Source organism: Aspergillus lentulus (assembly GCF_001445615.1).
Source record: "Aspergillus lentulus DNA, contig: Alt16, strain: IFM 54703, whole genome shotgun sequence".
In the NCBI taxonomy this organism is placed as follows: domain Eukaryota; kingdom Fungi; phylum Ascomycota; class Eurotiomycetes; order Eurotiales; family Aspergillaceae; genus Aspergillus; species Aspergillus lentulus.
The window spans coordinates 1,687,530-1,714,994 of record NW_028322113.1 but is presented as its reverse complement, the minus strand read 5'-3'; the positions used below and the strand labels follow the sequence as shown (position 1 = coordinate 1,714,994).

The following is a 27,465-nucleotide window of genomic DNA, read 5'->3' as shown; positions in this document are numbered from 1 at the left end:
ATGCGACTGCAATATCCAGACACAGACTCGGCGAGCAATATGCGATCCACCGGCACAGGCTGGAGACGACTCAGCGTTGGCGTCGTGGGAGGTGGCATCGGCGGCCTCGCAGCATCTATTGCGTTGCGTCGCGCAGGCCACGAAGTAACCATATACGAGCGCCATGATTTCGCCGGGGAAGTGGGCGCTTCGATCTCGTGCGCGGCGAACGGCACGCGCTGGCTGCACGAGTGGAAGGTGGATATCGCCAAGGGGGACCCGGTTGTGCTGCGCAAGTTGATCAACCGCGATTGGAAGACGGGGGAGCCGGTCAGCGTGTACGACCTGGATGGGTATGAGGAGCGCTGGGGGTACGTGTACTACATGTTCCATCGGCAGTACATGCATGCCATGTTGAAGGACTGTGCGATGCAAGCGGAGGGAGAGGGGATGCCGGTGAAGCTGCTCGTGAACCATCAGGTAGGACTCCTGACCGCCACATTGATACGGTACTAATGGAGGCAGTGCAAAGATATAAACCTCGAAACCGGGGTAATCACCTTCGCCAACGGCAAAACCGCGCAGCACGACCTCATCGTCGGCGCAGACGGCATCGGCTCCGCCGTGCGCAGCATCATCGGTCTAAAGCCGGAGAAGAAGCCCGCCGACTCGAGCTGTCTGCACGCCAACGTGCGCACCGAGGACGCCGTTCGCCTCGGGCTGGTCGATTACTCGCAGCACAGCGCGCTGGAGTACTGGGGCGGGCAGGATAACAGCTGGGACAAGATCGTGCTGTCGCCCTGCAACGGCGGCAGCCTGCTCTCGTACTACTGCTTCTTCCCGCGGGAGAAGGGCGATTTCACGAACCACACTTGGGGTGGCACGGATCGGCCGGTTGAGGAGCTGCTGGCGCCGTATCCCGAGCTGGACAAGCAGGTTCGGGCGCATCTGGCGATCGGGCAGGAGATCCGGCCGTGGCGGCTGTGGGTGCATCAGCCGTACCCGTATCTGGTCCGTAATATGGTGTGTCTGTTGGGCGATGCTGGTCATCCGGTACGTTTTTCCCCGATTCCGGTCAGGATCGCTCTCGGCTGATAGGTTGTAGATGATGCCACACCAGAGTCAGGGTGCCTGCATGGCTATCGAGGATGCCGCTGCGCTGGGCATCCTCTTCAGGCCGGACTATTTTGACGGCAATGTCGCCGAGACGCTGCAGGCATACCAGGAGATTCGACTACCGCGTGTTACGAAGGTGCAGGCGGCGTCGGCCAAGGCAGCAGTCAATATCAACGAGCGGATTGGTAGGCACCTCCGGTTCATAGGCGAAGTCGATGCTAACGTCGGCAGGTTTCTCAAGCAACACCAATATCGCGAAGTACAAAGTGGCTAGCGAGAAGGACAAGCTGACCATCGAGGAGATGAATGGGTGAGTCGTGACTGTTAAGAGATTTCCTGCACGCTGTCTAACCTGCGACTCAGGTACGACATGTACAAGGACGTCGAGGAGGTTCTGGCCAAGCGCCGGGGAAAGCCATTCACGCAGCAGTATATTCGCGGTCTTCCCATCGGGTTGAAGTTATCGAATGGCACTGTCGTTGGCCAGCAGCAGTCTGCTCAGGTGAAGCTTTGACGTTTTTCGTGTGTTATATGATATACCCTTTCCCCGATTGAAGCAGGCTTCTTGTATTTGGTATTGTACAGAATGGTGACTGTCTTTTAATAAATCTTGCAAATAACTCGGTAGGACGAGCCTTCTTCGAGCAATTCATATTGTATAGTCTACACTCTACAGTAAGAGGTTGTGGTTGGATCAATGGTGCTCTATCCAAGGCGTATGACTCGCTTACCCCAAATGTCTAGTCAATCTGTGCTCAACACGAATCAGCATAATAGCCTGTTTGCTAAGATCTATGAATGTAAAGAGATAAGCTGGATGAAACTGAGAGACTTGGAAAGGGGAAGAATAGAATTCACTGGGTAGGGTACAGGTGTAGCATCCACAACAAACAGTCTACTATCAATAGATTTATATCTTAGTTAAACTCAACAGGATACTTGAATACACGATTAAACGCTGAATCACGTCCCGCGCCAAATTGGATATAATTGATAACGTCCTTCGGGGTGAGTGGTTGTGCCTTCTTCAAATTCCGCAGGCAAGCATCCTTGTTATGACGCAGTATCTTCAGTATACGATCTCGACCCCAAAAGGTCTCGCTACTCCTCCGTAGCTTCTCAATCTCGAGGCACAGGTGCCGCCAGTCAAGGTCCTCATGTCGGATCTCGTCCAGCTCAAAAAGATGAGGAGCAGCTCGACAGCGCCAATAGCTGTCCATCGGGGGGCAGTCTACGGCCTGGCAGAACCGTCGGACGCTCAGGTAGTCCAACCTGTCGAGAATCAAACAGAGAATGTCGCAAGGCAGATTTAGCCGCGGCATCCTGGACCTCACTCGGGAGGACCGGCGCAGAGCCGGCGCAGGTTCTGCCCGTCGTCGCTTGCATTCTTCGATCAGCCTCCCGACAACCGGGCTTCGAAAGGGATCTACGGTTGAAACAGATCAGAGTCAGCCGTTGTTTTCCATCTATTGATTGACTTGGTCCCGGAGATGCCGGCTACCCGTACCCTGTGCGCGCTGCTTCTTGTTACATGAATCCAGAACTCCAAACTCCTCGGTGTGGAGCTCCGTCATCCTCTTTAACGAGACGGCAAGGATGGTATGGAGATGATCCTCCGCGTGCGGATCAACAATTCTCAGGGTCAATGACCAACATGAGGCATGAACCACAAAGGCGAATTCACGCCAGTCCACCGGCTTAGCCAATGATCTGGACCACAGAGCGACATTCTGAGCGTGGCACCTGACGAGACCGGCTGGGTCTCGGTTGGTTAAGCCAATGCATGCTTGGTTTCTGTCGATTGGAGCCTTAAAGTAGGTCGCGTGGGGATCTGCAAGATGTGCAATACCGGATAGTCGATACGCCTGGCTCGATCGATCAAAATAGACTGTGTGAGATGATCAGCTCAACACAATTGATTGAACGGCAGCAAGGAAACCGACTTAGACGTAAAGTATCCACCCACTCTCTCTTCTCCCGGAATCGATACGTCCTTTCCAACTCGTCTGCATCGAGCCAACGCAGCTGGGCTCCCTGACCCGACTTCTTCAAATCCCTGTAATGAGCACAGATCGACTGACAGGAGCCAAACCCGGCTTCAATGCCGCATACGACACAGCCAGTGTAATAGTAGCCTCCCATTGTGGCTATTTGGTTTGAAACTTGAACTGCTCAAATAAAAAAGTCTGATAATTTTTGAATATTGATGTCATGGTGACAATGGGAAGCAACCGCGTTCCTCTGGTTCTACAACGTCGGATTGAATGCCAGGGAAAATCAGCAAACGCACAGCACACAGTCGATCAAAGGAATGCTTACAGGTTCGATGGTCATGTTGGCTGCTGTAAGTGGTGTCTGTAATAGTGGTAAGGCTGTTCCCCGATTAGCTGTCTGTCGATAGACAAGATATCTGTGAGCTTACCTTGTTTGATGGAGATGCTAGAGAGGTTCTTGGGATCTACTGATGGAAACTGTTGTTGATGGAGAGCAACGTATTTATACCAAGTGACTGACAAGGTGTTCCTATTGAACCAGGATATGTCGAGGCTACCAATTGATTGGTATACATGTTAACAAGCAATGCCATTGTGATCCCTGACAATGAGCTATAAGACATGTATGCTCATCAATAATTCATTCAGACTTGCAGTGTGGATCTCCATACAAGCCAGTCATCTATGCTTATTCGTCTAGAGACTGAATAAGGTCTATTGCCTAGTATGTCGTTTCTTTGCAAGTACAGAATAGTGGAAGTGCTAGAATGGCTGTTGTTTGGTGCATATACTGAAGAGTGCAATGAATTAAGAGTGTGAGACAAATCATTCAAGACAATGTCTTGATTCAGGGCTTCACAATCTTCAATCACATTCATCCACCATGGTGGTCTGACTTTAGGAGGCCTAGATATGACTTGCTCTGAGAGAAATACTGCCAGGCAGTTGTCATTGTTTCCCAATTGCCATTGCATCAGGGATTGGAAGTGTTACTGGACTCAATGGGTAACCCTACCCCCGTCGTAGAATTATATTCGGAATGATCTTTATCAAATGGCTAATATAAATCAAAGTACGCCTCTATACCATGGCCTGGATAAGCCAATGGATATTGTACAATAGTCATATCGAGAACAGCCTGTAGCAGTTGGTATTGTATAATAAAGATTCCAAACAGCTCTGTAGTGGACTATACATAGTTGAGATGCTGGCTGCCATCTTCGATAATCAATTCCAAAGCTGAGCGGTCCTGACTCGAAATAATGCCAGTCTGTTACATCAGTTCTGTAGCTACCTTTCTTTGTTAGTGTCCAACTGACCCCAGCCCCTGATGGAGGATCATTAATTGGGGTGAGTTGCCTTATTCCCGCCGACAGAAATTTTCCGTTGCTTTTATTTTAGGAAATCATGTATTGGCATTGGTATACACCATTCATACTGCTTTCCTTCACACCAAGGATTGCACGCAGCACTTGTTACGACCCTGGCGGAAACACTCTACCCTCAGATTGGCAGGCATGTAACTCAAGCGTAATCGCAACGCGTGCTGTCGCCTTGGGCCTTTTGGGGGTGGAGATATTGTACCACATCTGGACTGTGTCTCCGCCAGGATGGAGTCGCAAATGGTTTCTGGTATCAAGACGGCTGTACAGCCAAAGACTGGACTGGCTGTACCAAGATGTGATCAGGTAGGACTTGTTGAATCTTCAAATCCTCACCATTGTATTTTATTATGGGATTCAGACTCACTAAAAGCCCCGTGGGAATTGCTGCCATGTAACGATGCTGTTCCTCATGAACTTGGCGCTGCCGAACAACAGGTAGGATGATGTTAACGATACTCGCAGAAGATATTGTCCTGCTGACGGTAGCATGTAGGGACCACAGATTTGAAGAGTAGGCAGAATAAAGGATTGAGGATGAGGATGAGCCAACCGTTATGACGGATGCGTTTCCCGCCATACTGATTGCACGTGTATTAGGTGGGGGAGGCAGAGGTGGCATAGACTGGACAGCTGCATAGTTGTTCTTCTCCAGCAGCGCCAATCTAGTCTATTATTAATGTTTTCTAATAGCATTGAATTTCTGAATATGTCATTAGAAAGTTGCAGCATTATTAACACATGGCCCAGGAACATCAAACCTTTCCTTAAAGGGCATCTGATCAGGGGATGACCTCTCTGCAAGCAGAAAAGAAGCAGCCTCATAAGAGGTTTGTGCTTAACACGTAGGAGGATTAGTATTAGTAGCGTATATAGTCAATGATAGTCATACTTACAGACTTGAGGCTCAGATTTGGTGCTGTCATTGTAACCTGATCTGTAATGAATGTGATTCTGATCCATCAGTAGTTGTTTCAATATAAAAGAAGCGTGAGAACTAACATTGTTTTAGAAACCAGACGGGGTGTCATCAATGACTCTCAGTAGATTAACTTATAACAAGAAGGAAGAAAGAAGGTGTTTGTTTAACTTCCGAGGCTTAGAATCAGTTGTAGAGAGAGGGTGTGGGAGAGAAGGAAAGGAGGAAACACGAAGAGGTGCATAGTGGGCAGCCTGCCGGTACAGGCTTCGAGATCAATGTTAGTTGGACTCGGAATTCACAGCATAGAAGGGTTGACAGTGCACAGGCTCATGCGAAATGTGCGCATTTCTTTTTAAATGTATCAGGTAATGGTCAAGAGCACCTCAACTGGAAGATTCGAAGACTACGGTTGAGATCAGGGCTTGAGCCTGTATTGTCTATAAATAGAGATTAAGAGTACAGCGTCTCGTTCCACGGTAGACAAGGTCACACGTCTAAGATGACAACTTCAAGGGCCTTGCTGATGCGATTTCGATGTCATTCCCTATAGTTAATGAGTGAGTCATCCAAAGCAATACAAATCATAAATCTATATCGCAAGTTGGCAACATCACCTATTTTCATCCATCATTCCAATCTACCACACATTATGTCATCCCAACGCACTGAACTCGGGGTTTTCGCAAAGCTGCCACCTGAGCTGCGGCTCTGTATATGGGACTGGCTACTCCCTTACGCGGACACCAAACGTTATCCTGAAATGGAATGGCCGAGACGAAACACTTCGCTTACTATCCTTTGCACCAGCAAGAGACTACACGACGAGATATCGCATCATCTGTATTCCAATCTTACTGTCTCATTTACCATTGATCCGCTTGATTCTTCATGGACTTGCTGTAGACTCCGAAAGTTCAGGCTGAGATTCACCCTTGGTTGTATGGGCCGCGCATCTTATCTCGGCTTGAACAATTTCCCTTTCCATAGGGTACATGTGCGCATCGACATCCTGCCACCAAAACCCTCAAGTCCTGGCCAACTGATACTACTGTTCGAAAGACTTCAGGTGCTAGTGGACTTTCTCAGCATGGCAAAGTCGATACGAACCATGGATATCCACCTTCTTCATGCAGCAGACAAGGGAAGAAAATGGCATAAGCAGGGGAAACCACTGAGAAGTCTGACATATGCGCCGTGGTTCGATTACGAATTCATGGATCACCAGATCGTCTCCCTACCCTTCTGTCGATTACAGAATGTCTCATCCAAGAAACTGCGTCACTCGAAAAAATGTGGCAGGGTCCGAGATTGGACGATTCTCTCAGACACAGGGGCATATTTTAGAGACGATGGCGACCGAACCGCCTATGAATTTGACGACATCGACCTCTTCTTTTCGAAACTCAACAGGTGCTTCATTGATCGAGTGGAGAAGAGGCTGCCCGGGGGAATAGCCCGTGCACTGCGGCATCAACTGGAGCAATGGACAAAAGCGGGCATGCAGAAAGACGCTTTCAAATTTGACATATTATGCTCCCGAAAATGGTACAGACACCGGCACAGTGGATGCTTGCATTCAGATAATATACCTTTAGAGTCATATGGCTAGCCTGATAAGTGGAATAAGGCTACATGTCTTGACTTGAGATTGCTGTACCTCCAGGATATACCCTAACATGTTATGAATCAATTCAAGCATATATAGGCTTCAGAAGAAGGCGTTCTCAAATTCCATGTATCGCGGTTCTCTGGAGGGAAGATACTCCAGCACAGTGTATGCTCGGAGGCCGTCAAAAGGCCTCTATCTAGGTAGTTGGATGATATGCTGCCAGTACTCGGAGCGTCACTCTTTCCCACTTGAGATATTGCTTACAAGCAAGCGGCACCTCCACGACAGCTCCTTCCCGCCACGTAGAGCAAGCAAAGTGAGATGTTTATATGATTGAGTCCCTGCTCTCGATTCTCTATTTCTTCACAATTCGTGCACTTTTGTTGATCAAGCCTGTTGCCTTGAAGTACGACTTTTATTCTCAGTGTTTTACAGACCTGCCTGCGACCCAAAATGGGCTATTTTAATAGCTCCGATGAGTATGTATATCACAGTTATTCATTCTTCGCAATGCCTGACTGTCCTTCTATAGGTCTTCCACCTCTCCCTTCGTGACACCCGGTCCCGACGATGATGAGTTTACTACATCAGGTAAGAATTCTCCTCATGACTTGGGCATTGCTGGCGATGATACAGGTAACCCTCCGGCACCTGCGGAAGAAGCTGCTGAGATGCCCTTACCCGACCACCGTGCTGCCAAGGAGGCTCTGCATCGGGCAGACCTTGCTAACAAACCCTGCACTTTGACACTTGCGCAGACGCGTGCAGTTTTAGACTGCCTTCGCCGAGAGTCACAGGCATCAGCATCTGGTTCGTTGACAAGCACTAAGGGCAGCACAGCTCGACTAGAATTTCTTGTACACCTTGGGGATTATGCGGGCCGACTGTGGAAGTGCCTTCGGAAAGCATCGATCGCTCTCAAAGACGAACTACCGGATCGTGTAGGCGCATTCAATGAAAGGCTGATCGTCGAAGGCAAGTATGGGCGAGGCGCTTATGCCGACACCCTCCTTGCCTGTGTCAATTACTTACGGCAGCATGGAATGGATGTGGATGAGGAGACGGCCCGTCTGGCAATACAGATATACACGGAACGAAACGAGGCCTGCCATGCAGAGGTTGGGAATCCTAATATCGCCGGCAACTCGCGCGCACTGGCCGAGGCTATTGACCGGGATATTGAGATGCTCTCCCAAGTACTGCCAGAAGACCAAGTGCCGAACCGTAAGTATTTAGAGCGGTTGATGCATTTCTATAGAGACAGTGCGAGTTGGCTTGCGGAAAAGGATCACGACCGGTTGGAGGACCATCGCGAATCCAGAACCCCCCGTTTGCCGCCACCCGAGGATAGCAGCATTGGACCGACAAGACACGGCAACGAGTCGCCTGACAACATACGGTCGGTGTCGCCGAGAAAGAGGACGGTTTCCGGGTCCTCGAAAGCACACCAACCTTCGACAAGTTCCGAGGGTCTTCATGCCTTTGACGGCATCCTCGAAGACATAGCAGTGTTGAGATCCAGAGGTGGCGACAAGGCAATACAGGCTGTACAGGAAGCCAGGAAGCTTCTTCAGGCGGCAATGGAGGTAACGTACCAGGATGAGAAGGCTGCAGCCATGGATGTGCCACAGCAGAAGAAGCGTCGGTATTAAACTGCCTTCTTCAGTTCTGTATCCCCTATTCCTATTTTGTAGCTGTGGCATCCCTCCATGACAACTGCTCCTTGGTCCATCCGTCCCCTCTCTATGCCCCTCCCGTCCTGTCGTTGATTGTCATTGATTTCCTTTGTTTCCTTTGTTTCCTTTGTTTCCTTTGTTTCCTTTGTTTCCTTTGTTTCCTTTGTTTCCTTTGTTTCCTTTGTTTTTCTCGTTTTCTGGCTCTGATATCCTGGGAGGGGCGTGATCATCCAGACACTCTGAGAGACGGTTCCTTTTTCAAGGGTAATGACGCATCCTGCATTGGCAGGTATAAGGCGTAGTCCGTCACAAGGAGGAGATATTGCCATATATTGCCATACATTGCGATCTGTCGCGATCTATCGCCGTTTATCGCTGTATATCCATTAGATATCCCCAGCGAAGAGTTCGCACCTCATCGTGGTGCTGGGGTCCAGTAGTCCGAAAGGATGAAGCTAAGACGAGCTCCAAGGTACTAGTATGGCGTAGCAATATGACATAAGTTCAATCCCAGACAATTATGGGTCTACCATAAGTGCATCCATACTAATGCGTAATAAATTTTTGATTCGTGGTACATTAGACATGATGGAGACTTATTGGAGAATATGAGAAAGGGAGTGCCTGGGGAAGCAGCCCGTGAACTGCGGCATCAACTGGAGTGATGGGTGAAAGCAGGCATGCAGAGAGATCCTATTAAATTTGACATATTCTGCTGGCATGGACGGCATAGAAACCAGCACAGTGTATGCTCAGAGGTCTTCAAAAGGCCTCATATTTAGGTAGCTGGATGATAAGCTGCTAGTACTCAGAGTATCATGCTTTTCTGATTAAGATAAGCAGCCGCACCTCCAAGACAGCTCCTTCCTGTCCCGTACAGCAACCAGAGTGAAGTATTTATATGATTGAAGTCAGGCAGTGAATTTTTCTGTTTCCTCCACTTCTCTTTCTTCTCCGTCCATGCACTTTCGTTGATTAAGCTTTTTGCTTTGAACCAAGTACGACTTTATACTGAGTGTTTTACAGACCTGCCTGCGACCCAAAATGGGCTATTTTAATAGCTCCGATGAGTATGTATATCAGAGTTATTCATTCTTCGCAATGTCTGACTGTCCTTCCACAGTTCTTCCTCTTCCTCTCCCTTCGTACCCTTCGCTGTCGAAGATTATGAGTCAAGTGCAGACTGCCGAGCGATGACTCTTACGCAAACGCGTGTAGTTCTAACCTGCCTCGCCGAGAGTCACTTTGAGGATTATGCGGGCCTGCTGTGGAAGTGCCTTCGAAAAGCGTCAGTCGAAGACGTACGGGCGACGCGATTATGGCGATACCCTACTTGCCTGTGTCAATTACCTACGACAGCATGGAACGGATGTGGACGACAGAAATGGCACCGCTGGCAATACAGATCTACACGGAACGAAACGAGTTGAGATCCAAGGTGACGACAAGACAATACAGGCTGTCCAGGAAGCTTCTTCAGGCTGCGATGGAGCTCCCAGGTCATGTGTTGGTCAGGGGCGCATTGACCTCCATATAATCCCCCTGGCTGGGAATTCGAACTTCTACGTGGTGACGACCGGCTTTGGGAACATTGCGAAAGATTCAAACCACATGGAACATACCACCAGTCACAGCAGAAGAAGGACGCGGTATTAAACCGCCTCTGTGTGCCATCCCTCCACGATTCCAATTCGAATAGACTTCTGCCAGAATATGATACCGCTACGATTATGGATATGAAACCCTAGACTGACGAGGACTCGTCTGGGCTGGATTTAATTTCAATATCTCCCATAAGCGCGTCGGGAAAGGGACTATGCAGAATAGGAGAGCCGTATCCTGACTATTTGACATATTGGAAGACTATCGTCGACAAGCTTTACATACCTAATAGTACACCCACCTCAACACGGCGCATGTTCCCCGTAGCCCTATGCGCATGGAACCCTCCTCAACTGTAGTATTTTGCTATGCTGACTATTACTATTCTGTTATCTCCGCGATGTTGCTACTACACCTACTGATGAAGACAGAATACAGACAAATGTTAAATGGCTTCTATTTCGTATCCTAATCATCAGAGATGATAGACAAGTGCATTAGGAAGTGACAAGAAAGAGAAAACAGAGGAAGGAAACCAAGCCAAGCCAAGCCATGAGATTATGCCTTCATCTCCTCCGCAATCTGCTTAATCAACTGCTTGACCTCCTCATCCGTCATAGTCGGAACCCCCAGCAACTCATTATCATCCTTGGCCCAGCCAGCCGCGCTCTCCGGCTGCGTAAGCGTCCACCGAATCATAGCCCCGATAACCTCAACCGTGACCTTCCCGACCTTGAACTGCGCCATCGCATCCTCCAGCGCCTTTGCAGGATCCTGACTCTGCACGCTCCAGCCCTCCTTGCCCAGAGCCTCCTGCGCCAGCTCGCCCACCTCCCTCTGACTCTTCATGATACTGCACACATAGCACGTCCTGTTCTTGGTTTCGTCCACGCGCAGCAGAGCATTCGCCACAGCTTTGCCTACCGCGGACAAAAGCGTCCAGGGGGTGACACGCGACCCGTCATTCAGCAGATCGATGCGCTTCTTGCCGATGTCGATGTTCAAGAACCCCGTCCGCAGATTCCAGTCTAGGAAAGCCCCGGTGGAAATAATGGTATAGGTTATCCGGCCGTCGGCGGCGACCTGGCGGAGATATTCATAAACTGTGGCCTTGCCGGCGAAGACAGGCAGGGCGCGGCAGGTGGTGGCGGTGGGGTCGATGCTGAACTCGGCGGGGATGAAGCGGTGAACGCCTGCTGCGACGGCGGCGTCGATGAGGCGGATGGCGACGCTGGGGTCTGGGACGGAGGTGGCGTCGATGAAGGCATCTTGGCCTTTTAGGGCGGCGGTGATGGAGTCGAAAGAGTCGAAGTCGACGACTTGGGTGGTTACGCTGGGGGGGAGGTGGGGGTTTGGTTTGCGGGTTAGGACGGTGATGGTGAATTTACCGGTGTCGAGGAGGGCGGTTAGGATGTTGGAGCCGGCGTTGCCGGTTGCCTATGCCTGTCAGTAGGAACATTACCGAGAGGAGAATGAATGACGAACCCCTGCGAGAGCGACGTTCTTGATTGTCTGTGCCATTGTGTTTGTGTTGTGGATGGAGATGGTATCTTAGAAGTATAGTGTATACACTGAGTTGAATTGGACTCTGATGGGTTGTACGTTGTAGTTTGTACTGCAGTTGCTTGATTGCTATGACTTGACCAACTTGACAACTGCGGGGAGGGGCTATATATATAGCACATCTGGCTCCCACCCCGGTATACAATTCAGATCATTTCTAATAATTAGAAATGCAAGACCGTTGCTGAAGAAAGTTTGGGAATAGCAATAAGGTTATCCTAGTGTCTTCTGCGCCTCTCTGACTATGACGCTTATGAATGCTGACTATATGTCTGCCATAGCCTCATCGCCAAGGGGACCTGATCTCTCAAACTGAGACACTTGAACTGTAGAATAATGTGTCCATAGACTCGTGTATTGGAACGGTTTATTGATACTTGGCGAAATATGCCGCCGTTTGCGGTTAGCTACCCCTTATTGATAAGCGCGGGGGATGCACTTGATTGGCTTCTCCGCCTGGGGTAAGGTTCGGTACCGAGTAGAATAAGTTTGCTGATAGCTGGAAGTATGAACTATGATAATTGATAACTACTCATATCTACCATTGTCCATCAAGGTACATAGTCTGGTCTGGACCCTTGAGCTTATCATGTCAGCACCACATGGTCTGATGATTGATCGAGCTGGTTCCACTAGCCTACAGTTATCGTGGACCCTTTACTACCAGTCTGCCGCTAAATACCGACCCAGGACTGGAGGAACTGGTGGAGGCCGTGTCTTGGAACAATTCTCCGAAGTGAGGTAGGTCCACGGGCACTTGTACCGCCAGAAGTCCAGAACCTACCAGGCTGGCCACAGGATGCACAGCCCAAGCTTTGATCTAGGGGGCTAGCCCGTTTCAAAAGTGGCAAGGAAATTCGGATGGTTCCTGTAAACCCTAAGAAGATTGGTCGTCGTTATCTCAGGGATGAATCCTGGCGACACGCATCTAAGCCGGGAGTCAGGATCTCCTGTCAGCCATTTCTATCATAATCTACGCAGGGCCGAGGGGACAACAGTCTCGCATGGTCAGGAATGTGCCTTGAATTGGTTAAGATAGAGCTAACTTCAAGTTAAGATTAGAATATATTCCAAGAATACAGTATGCAGCCGCAAGATAAGAGATCGAGAATGGCACTGCATGGCGCAATTCATTTAGAAAATATGCTAATGCTAAAGTTAATACCAGAGGATCCCCAGTAATTATGCTGCAAAATAGGATGCGCGGTGATAAGAATAAGGTTATACGCTACTCTATAGACTGGGCCCCTCGGTTTACTTCTTCTATTTCTTCAGTTCACATCCAACTATTTAGGCAATTTCAAAATCAATAGGAGCATATCCATAGATCGTCCGCCAGGTGTTATTAGACGGATCGCGCTCGTTCCATGAAAAGTGCAGAAAGGTTTGGTCACGGTTTCGGCTCAACTTGGCCATGTCCTCCTCTGTCGTTCCAGGAGGATAACCGTCTCGTGGCCGAAAGGCACCGAGGGGTCTAATGCGTGCTTCGCCAGGGACGAGCAGTGCTGGTGTCCTGGTTTTCTCCTCGGTAAGTGTAGGGTATGGGCTTGCGCCAGGTTTGAAATCCAAGCTGAAGGGGCTTTGACCTGCGCTTATTGCCGTCCCATGCATTTCTTCTAACGTCATGATTCGTTCGCCCATCGTGGCACCAATGTCGCGCTTGTAGAGCCCCTCCACCTGATGTGCTTGACGAAGAAGGGCGAGTGCTGTCCGTCGAATTGTAGGTTCGCGGCACCTAACACATGTGAACCAAAGCGGAAGACCAACGCTGAGTTCAAAGGTAAATGGCGATTGGGTGCCATCATGCCGCGCTGAACCACTTAATGCGATGCTAGATTGTTCGATTATAGTTTGGAAATTTGGTAGATAATCATCAGTTGTGATCCGTGATGGCGATATGCAGACCCCGAGCATGACGAATAACATCTCATGGTAAGAGAGGAGAAGAGCGCCGGTACTGACTTGCGATGAGTCTTTTGTGCAACGAGCCATCAAGGTAGCAAATGCTGTGCGCCAGCTCCGTAGCCTAGCCGACAGGGTTCTTCGCTGATCCATCATTTCTTGGGATATACAGCAGGCGTGCGACTTTATCAGATACTCTTCGCAAGCTAATTCAAACAGGGGGATCTCTATAGCGAGGATAACGATGGCCTCCCGAGCAGACTTGAGGGAGACAAAATCGGGTCTGGATGTAAGTTCAGTCACTCGTAACAGATTGCTCACTAGAACGCCAGCGCTGGAAGTGACTGCTCCTAATCGGACGAAAATCGGGATAATTGTATCCTTTAGTATGGAGGTTTTGGTTGCTGTCATGGCCCTGCAAGCGAGAATAAGCTGCACACCTTGACCATAGAGACGTAGAGCCTCCTCCATACCTCCTAACATGGCCTCAATGCAGATAAATAAGACGCATGTAATGAGTCCGACAAAGGTGTCTACAGTCCCACGTTCAATTCCCCGGCGAACGGCAGATACTGAGCGCGAATACCACTCCAACGCGTCTCGTTGGTTTTGATTGAGATAGCAACAATGATTTCGACGTAGAGAGACAAGGTCCTGGCCGGGATCAGGATTCTCAAACAGTGAGCCGATAGCAATCATGGCATCCCACACAGCAGGTTCACTCCGGCAAACCTGCGGGACAATCGTGCGCCAGAAATCAACATCCAGTTCACCGCCAATGGACGCTGCGGCGTACTGGAAATAGTAGGCGAAAGCGCGACGCTCTCGCCATACTGTGTTTGAGGATAATGAAAAAGAGTTGTCAAGGATGGATATTGCAGAAGCTGAGGAGAAGAATGTGGAGGATATTGTACTTTCATACTCGCATTTGCGACCAGTGCTCGTGCATCGGAGACAATGAGGCTTTTCTTCTCCACACTTGACTCTTCGAACTCTGGAATGCGGTTTAATATTTACACTTTCTGTGAAAAGAAAGGAGGCACCAACTTGCAGGTTTTGCAACCCCGTTTTGATCTCAGGGGTCTGATTGAGTTATCTCGGAGTCGCAAATGGGCTGACGGGCTAACGGACATAACGATAACGCTCCCGAGAAGTGGCTCCCATGCTAGCCAAGAACATGCAGAATTTTGTGAGGAGGTTAATCGCGCACCATACAGGTGATCATTGCATGTAAGCAAAGAAGCAATGCTCGCGAGAATAGGAAATCTGCTGGAGGATAAACATGAAAGTTGATTGGCCAGAAAGCGGGAAGCCTGATTTGCCGGAAAATCCATCCAGCCGAAGTCATTACAAAGCATTAGATAACCCGTTTCTCATCACTGAACCTTAGTAATTCTGAGCGGAATTAAGCCCGTTAACATAACTGTACTGATGTCTGATGATATGGGCTGCTCATGTCATCAAGGTGTTTAATTAGCAATCAGAGTCTGTCAACATCCCTTATGGAGACGTTGGGATCCGATGTCTCAATCGGGATCCGAGGTATCCTGCGGTTTCACTATGCGGAAGATGACAATAACGGCCATGGGTTGACAAATCCAGGGATGTAGGAATAGTGATATTGAATGGCATCATTCACGAGAACGATGAGACGACATGGTGCTACACATGAAAAAATTATAAAGCTATCTTGCTGTCCATACCCAGGAACAGCCTTGTCTAACAGATCCTCGACTCATCTATCTTTTACTCTTCACCAATTGACAAATATATTTGCCAATGTCGCCGAAAGTAGCCATTGCAGGAGTAAGCACATCAGCCAACAGATTTTGTTATCAAGCGTTGCTAACATACCCTTGCAGGCCACTGGCAATCTTGGCCCGGCTGTACTCAACGCCCTGCTCAGCGCCGGCTTCGAGGTGACCGTCTTGACCAGAGCTGAAAGTGACAGAAGCAACAACAACTTCGGCCAAGCTCGCGTGGTACCAGTCGACTATACCTCCTTGGACTCCTTGACAGCAGCCCTGAAAGGACAAGATGTAGTGGTCAACACCCTCGGAGCTATCCCCCGAGATATCCATCTCAGATTGATAGACGCAGCCATCACTGCTCAGGTCCAGCGCTTTATCCCCTCAGAGTTTGGCTCCGACACAACCAACCCCACGGCAGCCAAGCTCCCCGTCTACCAGGACAAGGTCGCCATTCAGAAATATCTTCGGGAAAGAGCAGCCGAGTCCGGGGGCACGTTCTCCTACACCCTCCTAATCAATGGCCCCTTCCTCGACTGGGGTCTGACGGTCGAGTTTCTGCTCAACTGGCGGGGTCCAGTAGTAGAACTATACGATGGGGGAGAACGAAAGTTCAGCGTGACCACGCTCGCGGGAATAGCCAACGGTGTTGTTGGCATAATCAATAACCTCGAGGCCACAAGGAATCGCACAGTGTACATCCGTGAAATTGATGTCTCTCAGAGCGAGTTGCTGAAGCTCTCGGGGAAGCAACTGCCCACGAAGTCCATCAGCACGGCAGAGCTGGAGAAAGAGGGTTATGCCGAGCTCGCCAAACCGAACCCTAACCCCGGGGTATTTGTGTACAATTTCCTCAGGTGGGCTATTTTCGGGGAAGGGTGCGGCAGTCTTTTCCCTGCTGAGAGTCTCAGTAATGATCTGCTGGGAGTGAAAACGCTTAGCAAGGAGGAGCTGCAGGAGATTGTGTCCAGGTCCACTAAGTAGTTGTATGTAGACAATTACTATCCTCGCAGATTGGCAGCATGTCATTATACTAGAAGATAGCTCTTCGATGATTTTACATTCTCTTATCCGATTATTACATCTCAACTATAACCTCATCCAAACAAAGACGCAGGGAAACTAAAAATTAGGTTCAAACGGCCCCTTCAACAACCTCAACATCTCCCTCGGATCATCCTCATCCACAATGAAGCCACGGGCATACTTAGACACCGAAGTCGCAATCACAAGAGCGATATAAGCAACCTCGCTTCGAATTAGTCGTACATCGTCTCTCATCCACAGATACATCCGCAACGCATGATCATATTCAACTCTGTTCTTTTCATCCAGATCCGAATACCGCAGAGCGCCTATCTGATAGTCTCCGTAAGCTGGAAGGGCGGGTTCATCCGGCACAGCTGGGGGGTCTTTAGTGTCAGGGTCGACGTATGGCCAGATATTCTTGCACATGGACGCCAGCCGGATTTCCTTGTACCAAGCGGGCCAGTCGGTGCGTTCTGTCAGGATGATAGGCTTGGATGGAGCCGTGAGCAGCTGGCTTATGTTTTCATTCATTATGTGTACGGCCAGATGAAGTGGAGGTTCCCAGATCTATTGAGAACACCTCCGAGTGTCATGAGTGTATCTAGCAAACAATGACGTGCTTGCCAGTTGCCACCAGTCATAAAGCCTGAGGCATGAAAGCTAAACTTTGTAGGAAACTTAGATCAGCTGATCTACAGAGCCCTAAAAAGCAGCCGGCATACAAACAAACAGATGATGATTTGTACTTGTGACACTGTTGAACATCAGTAGAATTTTCTGTACCCTTAAGCTCCTATTATGCGATTACGTTGCCTAAGCAAGATAATACTACAAGGGTTGCCTACGTATCCATATCTCAATTTCCAGACTCGGTGATCGGCATTGTTAGATCCACCTCTGCCGAGCGAACCAAAGATGTGGGAGGCTTCTTTTCCAGGGGTAGATTCTGATTGATGGATAGATCAATCCCCACGTTTCCCCAGGTTTCTCCGCAAATTAGTGGGATTCTTCAGGAGATTTTACAATTGATGGAATTTCTTAGCTGCGGGCTATAGCCTGGGATTGCGTATGCGTATGCGTATACATTTACATCAAGCTTGATCTTTCGGTGAGTGTATGGCATCTCCTGAGACAAATTCCTCAATGTTCTCATTTTACAGCTGACCGCTACGTATAAGAGGCTGAAGATCCACCAAAGTAACCACCATTAATCCTTACAAAATGCTAGGTCTTTCTCTCGTCCTAGCTGCCTGCGTGGCAGTCACGCAGGCGTCATCTGGCTACCCCGTGGCGCGCGACACCTCGGGCACCTGTTCCGGTGTGCATGCTCGCGTGTCTCCTCCCGCTGGAGCGATTGTGGTGGACAACAGCGCGAACCCTCACCCAGGGTCTCATGCGACTGTGCAGGCCGGTGTCGACGCGCTCAACACCACAACGGCCGATCCCCAGCAGCTGTTCATCTTTCCCGGCACCTACACCGAGCAGGTCTACATCCCGCGCCTGACGTCAAACCTGACGGTGCAGGGATACACCTGCAACACCAAAAGCTACCAGCACAACAAGGTCACCATTACGTACAACCTGGCCCTGATCAACACCACCAGCGACGACCTGACCGCCACTCTGCGCCAATGGAACCCCAACACCAAGATCTACAACCTCAACATCGTCAACTCGTTCGGCCATATCCCCCAAAACGGGCAGAACCTGGCAGTCTCTGCCGAGGCGGACGGCCAGGCATACTATGCCTGTCAGCTGATCGGATACCAGGACACACTGCTGGCCGAGACGGGCCGCCAGCTGTACGCCAAAAGCCTCATCGTTGGCGCAGTGGACTTTATCTTCGGGCAGAAGGCGCTGGCCTGGCTCGAGAGCATCGACATCCGCACTATTGCCAGTGGCAGCATCACCGCGTCCGGCCGCGACAGCGACTCCAATCCGTCCTGGTACGTAATCAGCCGGTCCAACGTCTCCGCGATCAACAACACCATTCCGGCGGGGATCAGCTACCTCGGCCGTCCGTGGCGGGACTATGCTCGGGTTGTCTTCCAGGAAACTTACCTAGGGAACAACATCGCTGCCGCTGGCTGGTCGCAGTGGTCCACGAGCACCCCGAACACGGACCATGTCACGTTTGCCGAGTATAAGAACTACGGCCCGGGCTCTGTGTCGCAGGAGGGACCGCGCGCCAACTTCAGCCAGCAGTTGACTGCGCCGATCTCAATCCGGTCTATCCTGGGAGAGATGTTTCAGGATGAGTGGTGGGTTGACCCCGATTATCTGCATCCTAGCGATCTCAAGCATTAGCCTCAAGCCCGAGGCGACCTGCACCCTGCACATCCTACTCGCCAGATCTATCGGGTCCGTGGGAGGGAAGAGCAATAATAACGCGACGAACATACTGGTATGCCCCCTCCTCTCCCTCTTACGTGCATTATTCTCGAGCTAGTTTGCTAATGCAATGAATGATAGTTCACCAACTCCGCAATCTACAACTCGCAAAACCGCTGCCGCATCAAAACCAACTACAGCATCACCGGCTACATCGCCAACATCACCTTCGAACATCAGCGTCCAAAACACCTCGGTCTACGGCGTCGACGTCCAGCAGGATTGTCTCAATGGCGGTCCGACGGGGTGCCCGTCCAACGGTGTGCTGATTGAAAATGTGAGTTTCCGGAATGTCGTCGGCACGGCTGGCGCAAATGCTAGCGACTATTATATTCTCTGTGGGTAGTGGTCGTGTCGGGGTTTTCCATTTGAGAATGTGCGTATTACTGGGGGTGGCGTTAGTAGTAGCTGTAACTAACTATCCTGTGAGTGGGTGTCCGTAGCTGTATATACACCGTCAAGTGTATATATTCCATAAAGCGCTAGAATAGAGCGCAGTCCATTCTTCCGGTCATGCTGACATATCTCAATAAAGTAAGGCTGTACTCAAGGTCAAGGATGCTGATAGCTTACATATCTACTCAAGGCAATATTCATATGAAAGAATTCATATTCAAAACATCAGTTACATCACAAAGGAAAGACATTGACCGACTCCTTGTCCTGCACCAGCGGAACTCCAAGGCAACCCAGCATGGTGTACCATTTGTCCATATGGATACGGGTTCCCTCCAATACCTGATGGATCTTGGAGCAAGTCAACCAGGTTTCTCATTTTGCAATTTTTTTCTCTCTTTTTTGATTTTTATTGTGAAGTCTCAGTACCAGCCAAGCCGTATAGCCAAGTTGCTGTCATCTGTCGTAGTCATATCGTCATGATTCGTTACGTCAATATCTTATCAGTTGCACTGAGGCATCAGAAAATATCCTCAGGCCATCGAAAGTCCTCTTCCTTAGGTTGCGTCTGGCCCGAGTCCTGCATCTGTGCGTTCTTCATCTTCCAGAGCTCCCTGGCTAGCCGTCTATCCACCTTGGCAGCGGTGGCAGCTAGGTTCTTCGGGAGTGGAGGCACAGGCGGGATACGCTCGTGCAAATAGCCGCGGCTGGGGGTGGACGTTGGAGTGGGAGCGCCGGTCATGTCGTCCAGTTCTCTCAGATCAATGATCGGATAGTCCAGGTACGGCTCCTGCTGAGGTTCGTTCTCGCCGTTCGGTTGCTTCTCGACCTCATTCAGATGATTCTCACTGGCACCGGAGCCGGCGGAACGCAGATCTGAGCGTCGTTGCTTCATTCGGAGACTGGGCATCGGTCGACTCCGCGAGGTTGATCTTCGTCCATGGGTGGAGGGCGAGCGTGTATTTGAGCGTCGCCGCGGTTGGTGTTGGTTTCTTCCTCGATATTCGTGCCCTTCTGGCTGCGATTGGTCCTGCGTCCGCTTTCGCTCGACAGATCCAGGACTGTCACTCTTTCCCATTTTGGTTGCCTTTCGGGGTGTGTTGGTTTCGTGAGAACGGGCGGGTTCTTCATACTGAGACTCCTTGTTAGGAGGATCTTTAGTCATCTGATGGACCTTGTCATGGACTGACTTTGGATCCGGCGACTTTCTCTTGAGGGATGGGCTTTCCACTGTGGCCAACTCGTTTCCCTGGCTCTCCGCCACGCGTTGGACATTCCCAGACGCCTCGGACAGAGCCGCTAGCTCGACTGCTTGTGAATCAGGCACTGTCGTGGCATCTTTCTCGTAGAATCGCTCCGAAGGTAGCGTTGGGAGGGCTCCGGGCACGAACGGTCGATGATAGGGTCTCTCCTGGCAGAGTGTCCTTACCGGCTCCTCCTCGTCCTCCTCGCCCGTCAATTCGCGCAACTCGCGCCTCGCGCGTTCAAGCTTCCCCTCGAGATCACTGACCCGCTTCAACAACTTAGTTTGCTTCTGTAGCTCCTTGCGGGATCGCGATTTGCGCACTTCGGGACGCTCCAAGTCCTCAGATCCTCGCTTGATATAAGGAATGCCTAGCGACGACTTGGCCTTGCGTAGTTCCTGCAACGAACTCCGGATGGAACTTCCAGACCCGTATCCTTCTGTGGAATCCTGCCTCGAGTGACGCCCCAAAGTCTTGCTGCCATCCCACTGCGCCTGACTTGCTCTACGAGAATGTTGATCCGCAACAGGCGCACTCGTCTGGATGCCCTGCATATAGCTTCCCTTGACAGTCCCCTTGTAGCCTGCCTTCTTAAGCTCCGCATACGCTTTCTCCGCCTGCGCCCTGGCATCGCCTTCCAGTCTGTGCTCGGACTGCGAGCCGCGCCAGATATCAGACACATTCCCCCACACCCCAAACGGATTGAACGCTGATGCAATCGCCCTCCCAAACCGAAAGATACCAGATGATCTCTGACCAGCACCGCTGTCATTCTGCGCGGATGCGCCCGCGTCCCCGCGTATGAAGATACTAGGCGGCTTTTCGCTCACGCTGTCGTTCATGTGCGCCTCGATGAACCGAGACGGTCGGCCCCGGCTCGATTTATCCCCGCCACCTCCCTGGCGTCCATTCCGACGCGGTGAGCCGTAACTCGAGTTCTTGAACGGCCAGCGGTGATTGCCATTGTCCTTTGATAGGGATTTCTCTTCGCCGGGTTGGAGCGGCCAATCGTTTGAACGGCGCCGCTTGGATGAATGCGCGGACGGCGAGTTGGGAGGTTGCTCGTCTAGATCAGATTCCTCTGCGTCGTCGAAGCGGCCAGACTCGTCTGACGGCCAGTCCGAGTCCGCGGCTGAGCTGCGCGAATGCTTGCGAGAATGGAACGGGTAGCCGTTGGAGCGTCTGTAAGTCGAGTGGACGGCTTGTTGCAACTGGCGGTCCGCTTCGTGGGGGTCGCTCTCCAGGTGCACCTGGACGTAGGACATCTATCAACGAAATCGATGAGTAAAAGTTTTTGTGATTAATGGATCGCAACGTGGGATAGTGACGCGCAAGGGCGCGGGAGACTAGCAATATGTAGCACAAAGGGAGGGTTCATAAGACAAACCTCCGCATCCATCTCCCTCGCCGTCATGCCGACTGACCGCCCTCAATACTCGTGGTCAAAGATATGTTAGAGACTGCAAACATATAGAATGATCATAATGATACACTGGAAGTAGGAGAGTATCGAAGGCAAAGACCACCGATCTCCGGGGCTAGAAGGCGGGGTGTTGTTGTTGTTATGTTGTGATGTGTTGTTATTGTTGATGGTCTTGTTTACATCCGGGTCTGATCAACTATGCGCCAAGCGCGCGCGATGGGTTTCAATTAAATAGCGTCTTCAGAGATAGATAAAGACCATCGTTATTCATGAGTACCCGGTGACTGAAATAAATGAACACAAAGATGATGACTCGAATGCCTCGCGTCCGGAGGGAATTCTCCTTAGACGAGACCGTTGGAAATGTATGTCTTGGTCTGACATGTGCCGTTGGCTGTGTCCAGTCACTCAATTATGCAGGAGAACAGGCCAATGGGTCGATAGAATTCTGTTGACATTCTTCTTTCCACAGTCAGGCAGATAGACCCAATTGAATCTCCAGTCTCTGATTGTAAATGTAAAATGGGAGTAGTGAAATGGTAGCAGGTAGGTTGGGAAGGCTCGCTCGTCATAATGAAAGATTGAAGAAGGCGATGATTAACTACGTCGAGAAACGGATTGTCTCACACGTCAAGCTTATATGTCAGCTGGAACAGGAATCTCATGTCTGAGCTTACGATTGATCGTATTGACAAACATCTATGACTGTCTGAAAAGGACACGGTGCTCTGACGCGGCCTGCAGGTTTTTGAAGCAAATACAGGAAATAAAGGAATGAAGTAGCCAAAGATAACCCCCTGCCAAAATATCCCACCAGTTGCTAAGAAAGAACCAAGAAAAGAGCAGCACGAGAGCATAGCTCATGTTCGATAGAACTATCGAGCTTTGACTGTCGGCAGGTATAGAGCACGCTCAGACAAGCTGCCAAGTAAGAATGTACAAAAGAAACTCTGATGGCGGCAACCGGTATGATCGGATAAAGATCAGAGAAAGGAAAAAACCCCGGCGTCCAAGCCGAATACACAAGAGTACAATAGAGATACGTTGAATCTTCCGAAACGAACATAATCCTTCCACTGACCAACACGTTGGCTCAAAAGTCGTCACATAAACTGGAAAGGTTCCGGAACGCGTTACGGTAGCGCAGGCGAAATCTTCATGACCATTCTTCCATTCGCTCGTTTGTATGCCATCTCATCACGCGAATCGGTGTAGAAGGGGAGCCGGCCATGATCAGGCTGCTTCCGGCCCATGCTAGGGTATTGGTCCATATCAGGCCGCATGCCGTTGTGCAGAGGACGCTCATCATTGCCGAATGTTTCCTCGTGCGATCGCTTGGATAGGGAATGATTCGTTTCCCACAATAGACGCTTTCCAGAACCAAGGTCGTGATGCGGGCTCTGCGCGTTGGGCTGAGATGGGTGGGAATATTCACCAGAGAGAACTTTCAAAGGCGGGAGCGAAGTTATATGGTTTGCAGGAGTCGGAGCACGAGGTACCGGAGGTTGCGTCAGGGTGGGGTATGCATTCGCCTCGGAGGAGCGAGAATCAGTACTTGTCTGCATGTTCGGTGCCTTTGGTGGCTCCAGGCGGAGAGGAGGTAGGGCTGCCTTGGAATAGCTTGGACGTTCAGCCGGCAGGCGTGGCTGGGGGTATGGGTAGCCAGAGGGAGTGGCGTCGTACTCGGTGCCATTGGAAGGGTTTCTTGAATGAGAATAGGAAGGGTGTGGAGAATACGTGTTTGCGGGAGTGGCCGACTGCGGTGTTGGCGGCAGTTGGGGAGCCGAATACTGGCTTTGCGTCGCTCCGAACGAAAGGTGAGACTGATATGAAGATGTCTGTGCCGAAGTTGCGGGGTTGTGAACGGGAGCTGGTGCGGGAGCTGCGGGGGCTGCTGGCATGGATCGTTGGTACGGCTGCGCGCCTTGGAATCCGTAATCGCTCGCAGACGGCCGTCTCTGCGCATCAGCGCCATAGGGGAAGGAGGCATCAGCGGTGGTACTGATGCTAGTGGAACGAGCACGCTCGGCCGAATTCGCCCCGTACATGTCAGGGGTGGTGTATCTGTCCGACCGAGCAGCAAAGACCCTCTCATCATCAAAGTCGTACTCGTCGGTGCGCTTCTCACCGCGGCGTCTCATGCGCACGTCCCGTCGAATACGAACTCGGCAGCCTTGCTCTGCAATGACGCGGCTGAGCGATGTGCTTGTGGCCAGTCCAGGGCACTTCTTGGCACTGTAGACGGTGAACGGGACCGACTTGACTTCGAGACGGAAGTTCAGGTACGACTTGGGTGCTGATGGTTTGGTCAAGTTGATGCTCGAGTTGACGTCAGGCATTGGCGTGTCCTTGTCCGCATCCTTGACGTCCTTGATCTCTTCGTACAAGTGGAAGCTCAACCGATATCTACCCTCGTGACGAACGGACAGGTCAGGAAAGATGAAATAACCGGCTTGCTGAGGACGGTCGAGATACGCGACGCCTGCTACCGGAACTCCTGTCAGGACGGGGCATGTCGGAGGTCCGGCGAGTCGTCCTTGCGCCATGGGACGAGCCGTGTCCAAGGTAGCGAATAGGAAGAAGTTGGCATTATAAGCGAAGGTTATGTCGGTCTTGTGAAGATCATCGTTGGGGTCAGACTCGAAGATTCGCAATTCAACAACAGGTGGAGGATCAACCGGTCGACGGTCGGCAGAGGCTGTGAGATGCCACCGTTGATTAGCTCCACGTCCAGTGCACAGCAATTGTGAATAGCAGATCATACACTTGGCACCAGCACCACAGGCTCTTGCACGCTCCGGCTGCTGCATCACACTAAGCTTGTATGTAATCTTCTTGCCCTCACGAGTGATTCTGCTGACGGAGCTCTCCGTCTCATTCGCGGGAGGCATTAGGGGAGGCCTAGTCGCCATTTTGGCTCTTGAATGAATTCGAAGGGAATGGTATAACTTGATGAGATCAGTATATACGAGATCAAGAAATCACGGAGGTAGATGATGGCCATAGTGATGGCATCATATCGCCTTCGGCACTGACTTGTTTTCACATATATAATCAGATGGGTAGGCGCTGTGTCGACAATTGACAAAGACTTATAATATCAACGACCCGAAATTTGTATCAAGCAAGCTCCCTCCTTCCCGAATCGTTTAGGATTTAAATGGTTTTGATAGACGGCTTGACGGACTAGCCAGTTGGCTGACGTATAAAGTCTGGGGAAAGAAAGTTAAAGAAAATAGAGAAACATAGAACAGAGAAAACAGAAAGGGCCGGATCTGTTGCGTATTGTGTGAGCAACAGATGCGGCAGCCCTGGGCGCTGAAGGTGAGGAGGATGATAGTGTTGGATGATAGATTGAAGATGGAGAAGATATCAAAAGAGCGGGAGGGGGCATGGGACTGGGGAGAGCGAGTTGCAAAAGTCAGCCGTGCCGTTAGTCGACTTTAGGCGTGGACTAGAGAGGTACTTTGGTGCTAACCTACACACTTTACCAGGGACTGTGTCGTCCACACTAACCGGTTGTGGTTAAATGTGGAGGTAATGATCAGTGACTTGAACCAGAGCTACCGAGCGGTAATCCTTTGTTAAATGCCCACTCTTCTTTATTACCATGAAACAATGGAGTGGCTGTCGAAAGTCATGACGCAGATAACCAGGATGAGACATCAAGACAAGCCGAGAATTACCATCAAGTTGATATTCTATGTGCCACTAGAAGGTTCAGTGTATAACACCTTATTAACTTGAGCATCCAGAATACAGTACGTACGGTCGAGGTACTGCGTATGGGTATTGTCACCTATGCAGCACTGATGCAGAACAACTGAGCCGGAGCAATGGATCCTGGGTAAAGGTCTGGAAGACTGGGAAAAAGTGGAAGGGGATGGTGGAGAAACGAGGGGCAGCCATGACCGATCATTGGAGCCTGGACAGGCGACCCATGCTTTAGGTTTGAGGCAGCGGTTAACTCGAACGAGCAGCCACTGGCAACTGGTAAGTCGAGGCCGACCGGAGGAGATAGCACATTCCATTAAAGGAGAAATAGATAATTTAAAAATGCGCTATACCAGAGAGCGAGTCTGAGAGCGAAAACAAGTGACAGATTTATCATGGCTTCCTGAACAACTAGGTAAAGATTTTTAATCGTCATATTTCCACGTGACTTGACTTCGGTGTTTGTTACTGCAACGAATATCAAGGATTAATTTCCCATTGGGTTCTGGCATAACCCAGTCCAGCGGATCGGACTCTTTGTCTCTTCCCAAAACCTGAAGAACGGGAACGACGAAGAAGTGAAAGGACAACTAAGTGGTCTATGCGTCTTAGGGTCGCCGTCCTGCAGATTTCAGCCGAGGAATCCATGGCGCTCAGGCTTCGTCACTATCGGGGTCGATGAATTCTTCTCCAATAATACAGGTACATCTGTAAGAAAATCTAGAAATTTTTACTTGCATTAATACTTAGCTATCTATCTGAGCACGCTATCCAGCACTTTTGCAATGGATTTCGTCCATGGATTCAGCTACAGTGTCTTGTGATTCCAAATCCAAATCCTGCTCCTGCAAATCATCATCAGTTTAGGTCGATTTATCAAAGCAAGAAAGAGAGAATAACAATGCAGCCGGCAAATGGACTAGCCGTAGTACTAGTCATCAGGATCGGGGGGGTTTTCTGAGAAACCGCAGTGAGACTGGATCTGCAACCTACCAGGCCAAATCGCCTCGCCTCTTCGGATGGATGCACGGGACAAATGGAGTCAGCACTAGCAGGGATATCCATGTCAGATTTGGCTGAAGGAAACACTTCCAATTGGGTTATGCAGCACACCTTTGTTAGCGTCAAGGAGGTGATTTGATGTTAATGTCCGACTGCGACCTCCGTCAATTTTGGTTAATGCAGGTTTTGTATGGTATTCGGGCTTACATGAATCATGTTGCTTGGCCGAGGTGATCAGCAGCAGACTAACTAAGGCTTCGACAAAAGGAATTCCAGGCGTCGATCTCAAGCAGAGAAAAGAAAATCACCATCCTCTGTCTATACGATTAAATAAAAGTAATGACAAGTTTGCGATAGTCCCAAGGTCCAAAAATGTCGCTCCTCGGCTTCTGTCATGATGATCATCATTTCTTGAGTATCGGACGGAAACTTTCAACAAAGCCCACTTCTGGCGGTCCGCACCGAATGGAAAGACGGGCCCGCCTCAAGCCGCCCATGGACATTCCTCTGGTTGGTTCTTTTGAAGACCCCAAGAAAGATGGTCCAATCAAATAATATTGAGGGCCTAAGGTACAGGTGGGTTTCCTCATTCCAGACTTCTACTAGACATGGAAATTGCCAAGCACTACCTCATTGTGACACTGAGACATTATCAACTGAACAATAACCGAGGAGAGCCTCGTGCACAACTAACGACTGACCAAGGGGAGCAGGGGCCTGTGATAGTCTGACATCCGCTCTCTGTATCGCTGTGGGTGAAACTAATACTAAAT

General features: G+C 50.2%; 10 protein-coding genes across 10 annotated transcripts; 4 read left to right on the top strand and 6 right to left on the bottom strand.

Moving 5' to 3' along the window:
• ALT_8030 (FAD-dependent oxidoreductase) lies at positions 1-1,609 on the top strand (the record flags this gene model as incomplete). The annotated part of the gene is made up of 5 exons (XM_033555929.2): positions 1-459; positions 505-1,032; positions 1,085-1,280; positions 1,327-1,405; positions 1,459-1,609. The coding sequence occupies 5 exons, from the start codon at positions 1-3 to the stop codon at positions 1,607-1,609; spliced, it is 1,413 nt and encodes a 470-aa protein (XP_033411820.2).
• A 403-nt stretch (positions 1,610-2,012) lies between these two features.
• On the bottom strand, positions 2,013-3,237 carry ALT_8029 (uncharacterized protein; the record flags this gene model as incomplete). The annotated part of the gene is made up of 3 exons (XM_033555928.1): positions 2,013-2,521; positions 2,603-2,983; positions 3,039-3,237. The coding sequence occupies 3 exons, from the start codon at positions 3,235-3,237 to the stop codon at positions 2,013-2,015; spliced, it is 1,089 nt and encodes a 362-aa protein (XP_033411819.1).
• Positions 3,238-7,455: 4,218 nt separating this feature from the next.
• Positions 7,456-8,654, top strand: ALT_8028 (uncharacterized protein; the record flags this gene model as incomplete). Its single annotated transcript, XM_089600358.1, has 2 exons — positions 7,456-7,481; positions 7,535-8,654. 2 exons carry the CDS (start codon positions 7,456-7,458, stop codon positions 8,652-8,654), a joined length of 1,146 nt encoding a protein of 381 aa, XP_089455251.1.
• Positions 8,655-10,838: 2,184 nt separating this feature from the next.
• ALT_8027 (aromatic alcohol reductase) lies at positions 10,839-11,801 on the bottom strand (the record flags this gene model as incomplete). The annotated part of the gene is made up of 2 exons (XM_033555927.2): positions 10,839-11,717; positions 11,766-11,801. The coding sequence occupies 2 exons, from the start codon at positions 11,799-11,801 to the stop codon at positions 10,839-10,841; spliced, it is 915 nt and encodes a 304-aa protein (XP_033411818.2).
• A 1,332-nt stretch (positions 11,802-13,133) lies between these two features.
• Positions 13,134-14,228, bottom strand: ALT_8026 (uncharacterized protein; the record flags this gene model as incomplete). Its single annotated transcript, XM_033555926.2, has 1 exon — positions 13,134-14,228. The coding sequence occupies one exon, from the start codon at positions 14,226-14,228 to the stop codon at positions 13,134-13,136; it is 1,095 nt and encodes a 364-aa protein (XP_033411817.2).
• A 1,296-nt stretch (positions 14,229-15,524) lies between these two features.
• On the top strand, positions 15,525-16,477 carry ALT_8025 (aromatic alcohol reductase; the record flags this gene model as incomplete). Its single annotated transcript, XM_033555925.2, has 2 exons — positions 15,525-15,551; positions 15,608-16,477. 2 exons carry the CDS (start codon positions 15,525-15,527, stop codon positions 16,475-16,477), a joined length of 897 nt encoding a protein of 298 aa, XP_033411816.2.
• A 138-nt stretch (positions 16,478-16,615) lies between these two features.
• ALT_8024 (uncharacterized protein) lies at positions 16,616-17,053 on the bottom strand (the record flags this gene model as incomplete). The annotated part of the gene is made up of 1 exon (XM_033555924.2): positions 16,616-17,053. One exon carries the CDS (start codon positions 17,051-17,053, stop codon positions 16,616-16,618), a length of 438 nt encoding a protein of 145 aa, XP_033411815.1.
• A 690-nt stretch (positions 17,054-17,743) lies between these two features.
• ALT_8023 (pectinesterase) lies at positions 17,744-19,259 on the top strand (the record flags this gene model as incomplete). Its single annotated transcript, XM_089600357.1, has 3 exons — positions 17,744-18,783; positions 18,830-18,883; positions 18,995-19,259. 3 exons carry the CDS (start codon positions 17,744-17,746, stop codon positions 19,257-19,259), a joined length of 1,359 nt encoding a protein of 452 aa, XP_089455250.1.
• A 570-nt stretch (positions 19,260-19,829) lies between these two features.
• On the bottom strand, positions 19,830-21,818 carry ALT_8022 (putative nuclear RNA binding protein; the record flags this gene model as incomplete). Its single annotated transcript, XM_033555922.2, has 1 exon — positions 19,830-21,818. The coding sequence occupies one exon, from the start codon at positions 21,816-21,818 to the stop codon at positions 19,830-19,832; it is 1,989 nt and encodes a 662-aa protein (XP_033411813.2).
• Positions 21,819-23,109: 1,291 nt separating this feature from the next.
• Positions 23,110-24,888, bottom strand: veA (sexual development activator VeA; the record flags this gene model as incomplete). The annotated part of the gene is made up of 1 exon (XM_089600356.1): positions 23,110-24,888. The coding sequence occupies one exon, from the start codon at positions 24,886-24,888 to the stop codon at positions 23,110-23,112; it is 1,779 nt and encodes a 592-aa protein (XP_089455249.1).
• Positions 24,889-27,465: the final 2,577 nt, after the last annotated feature.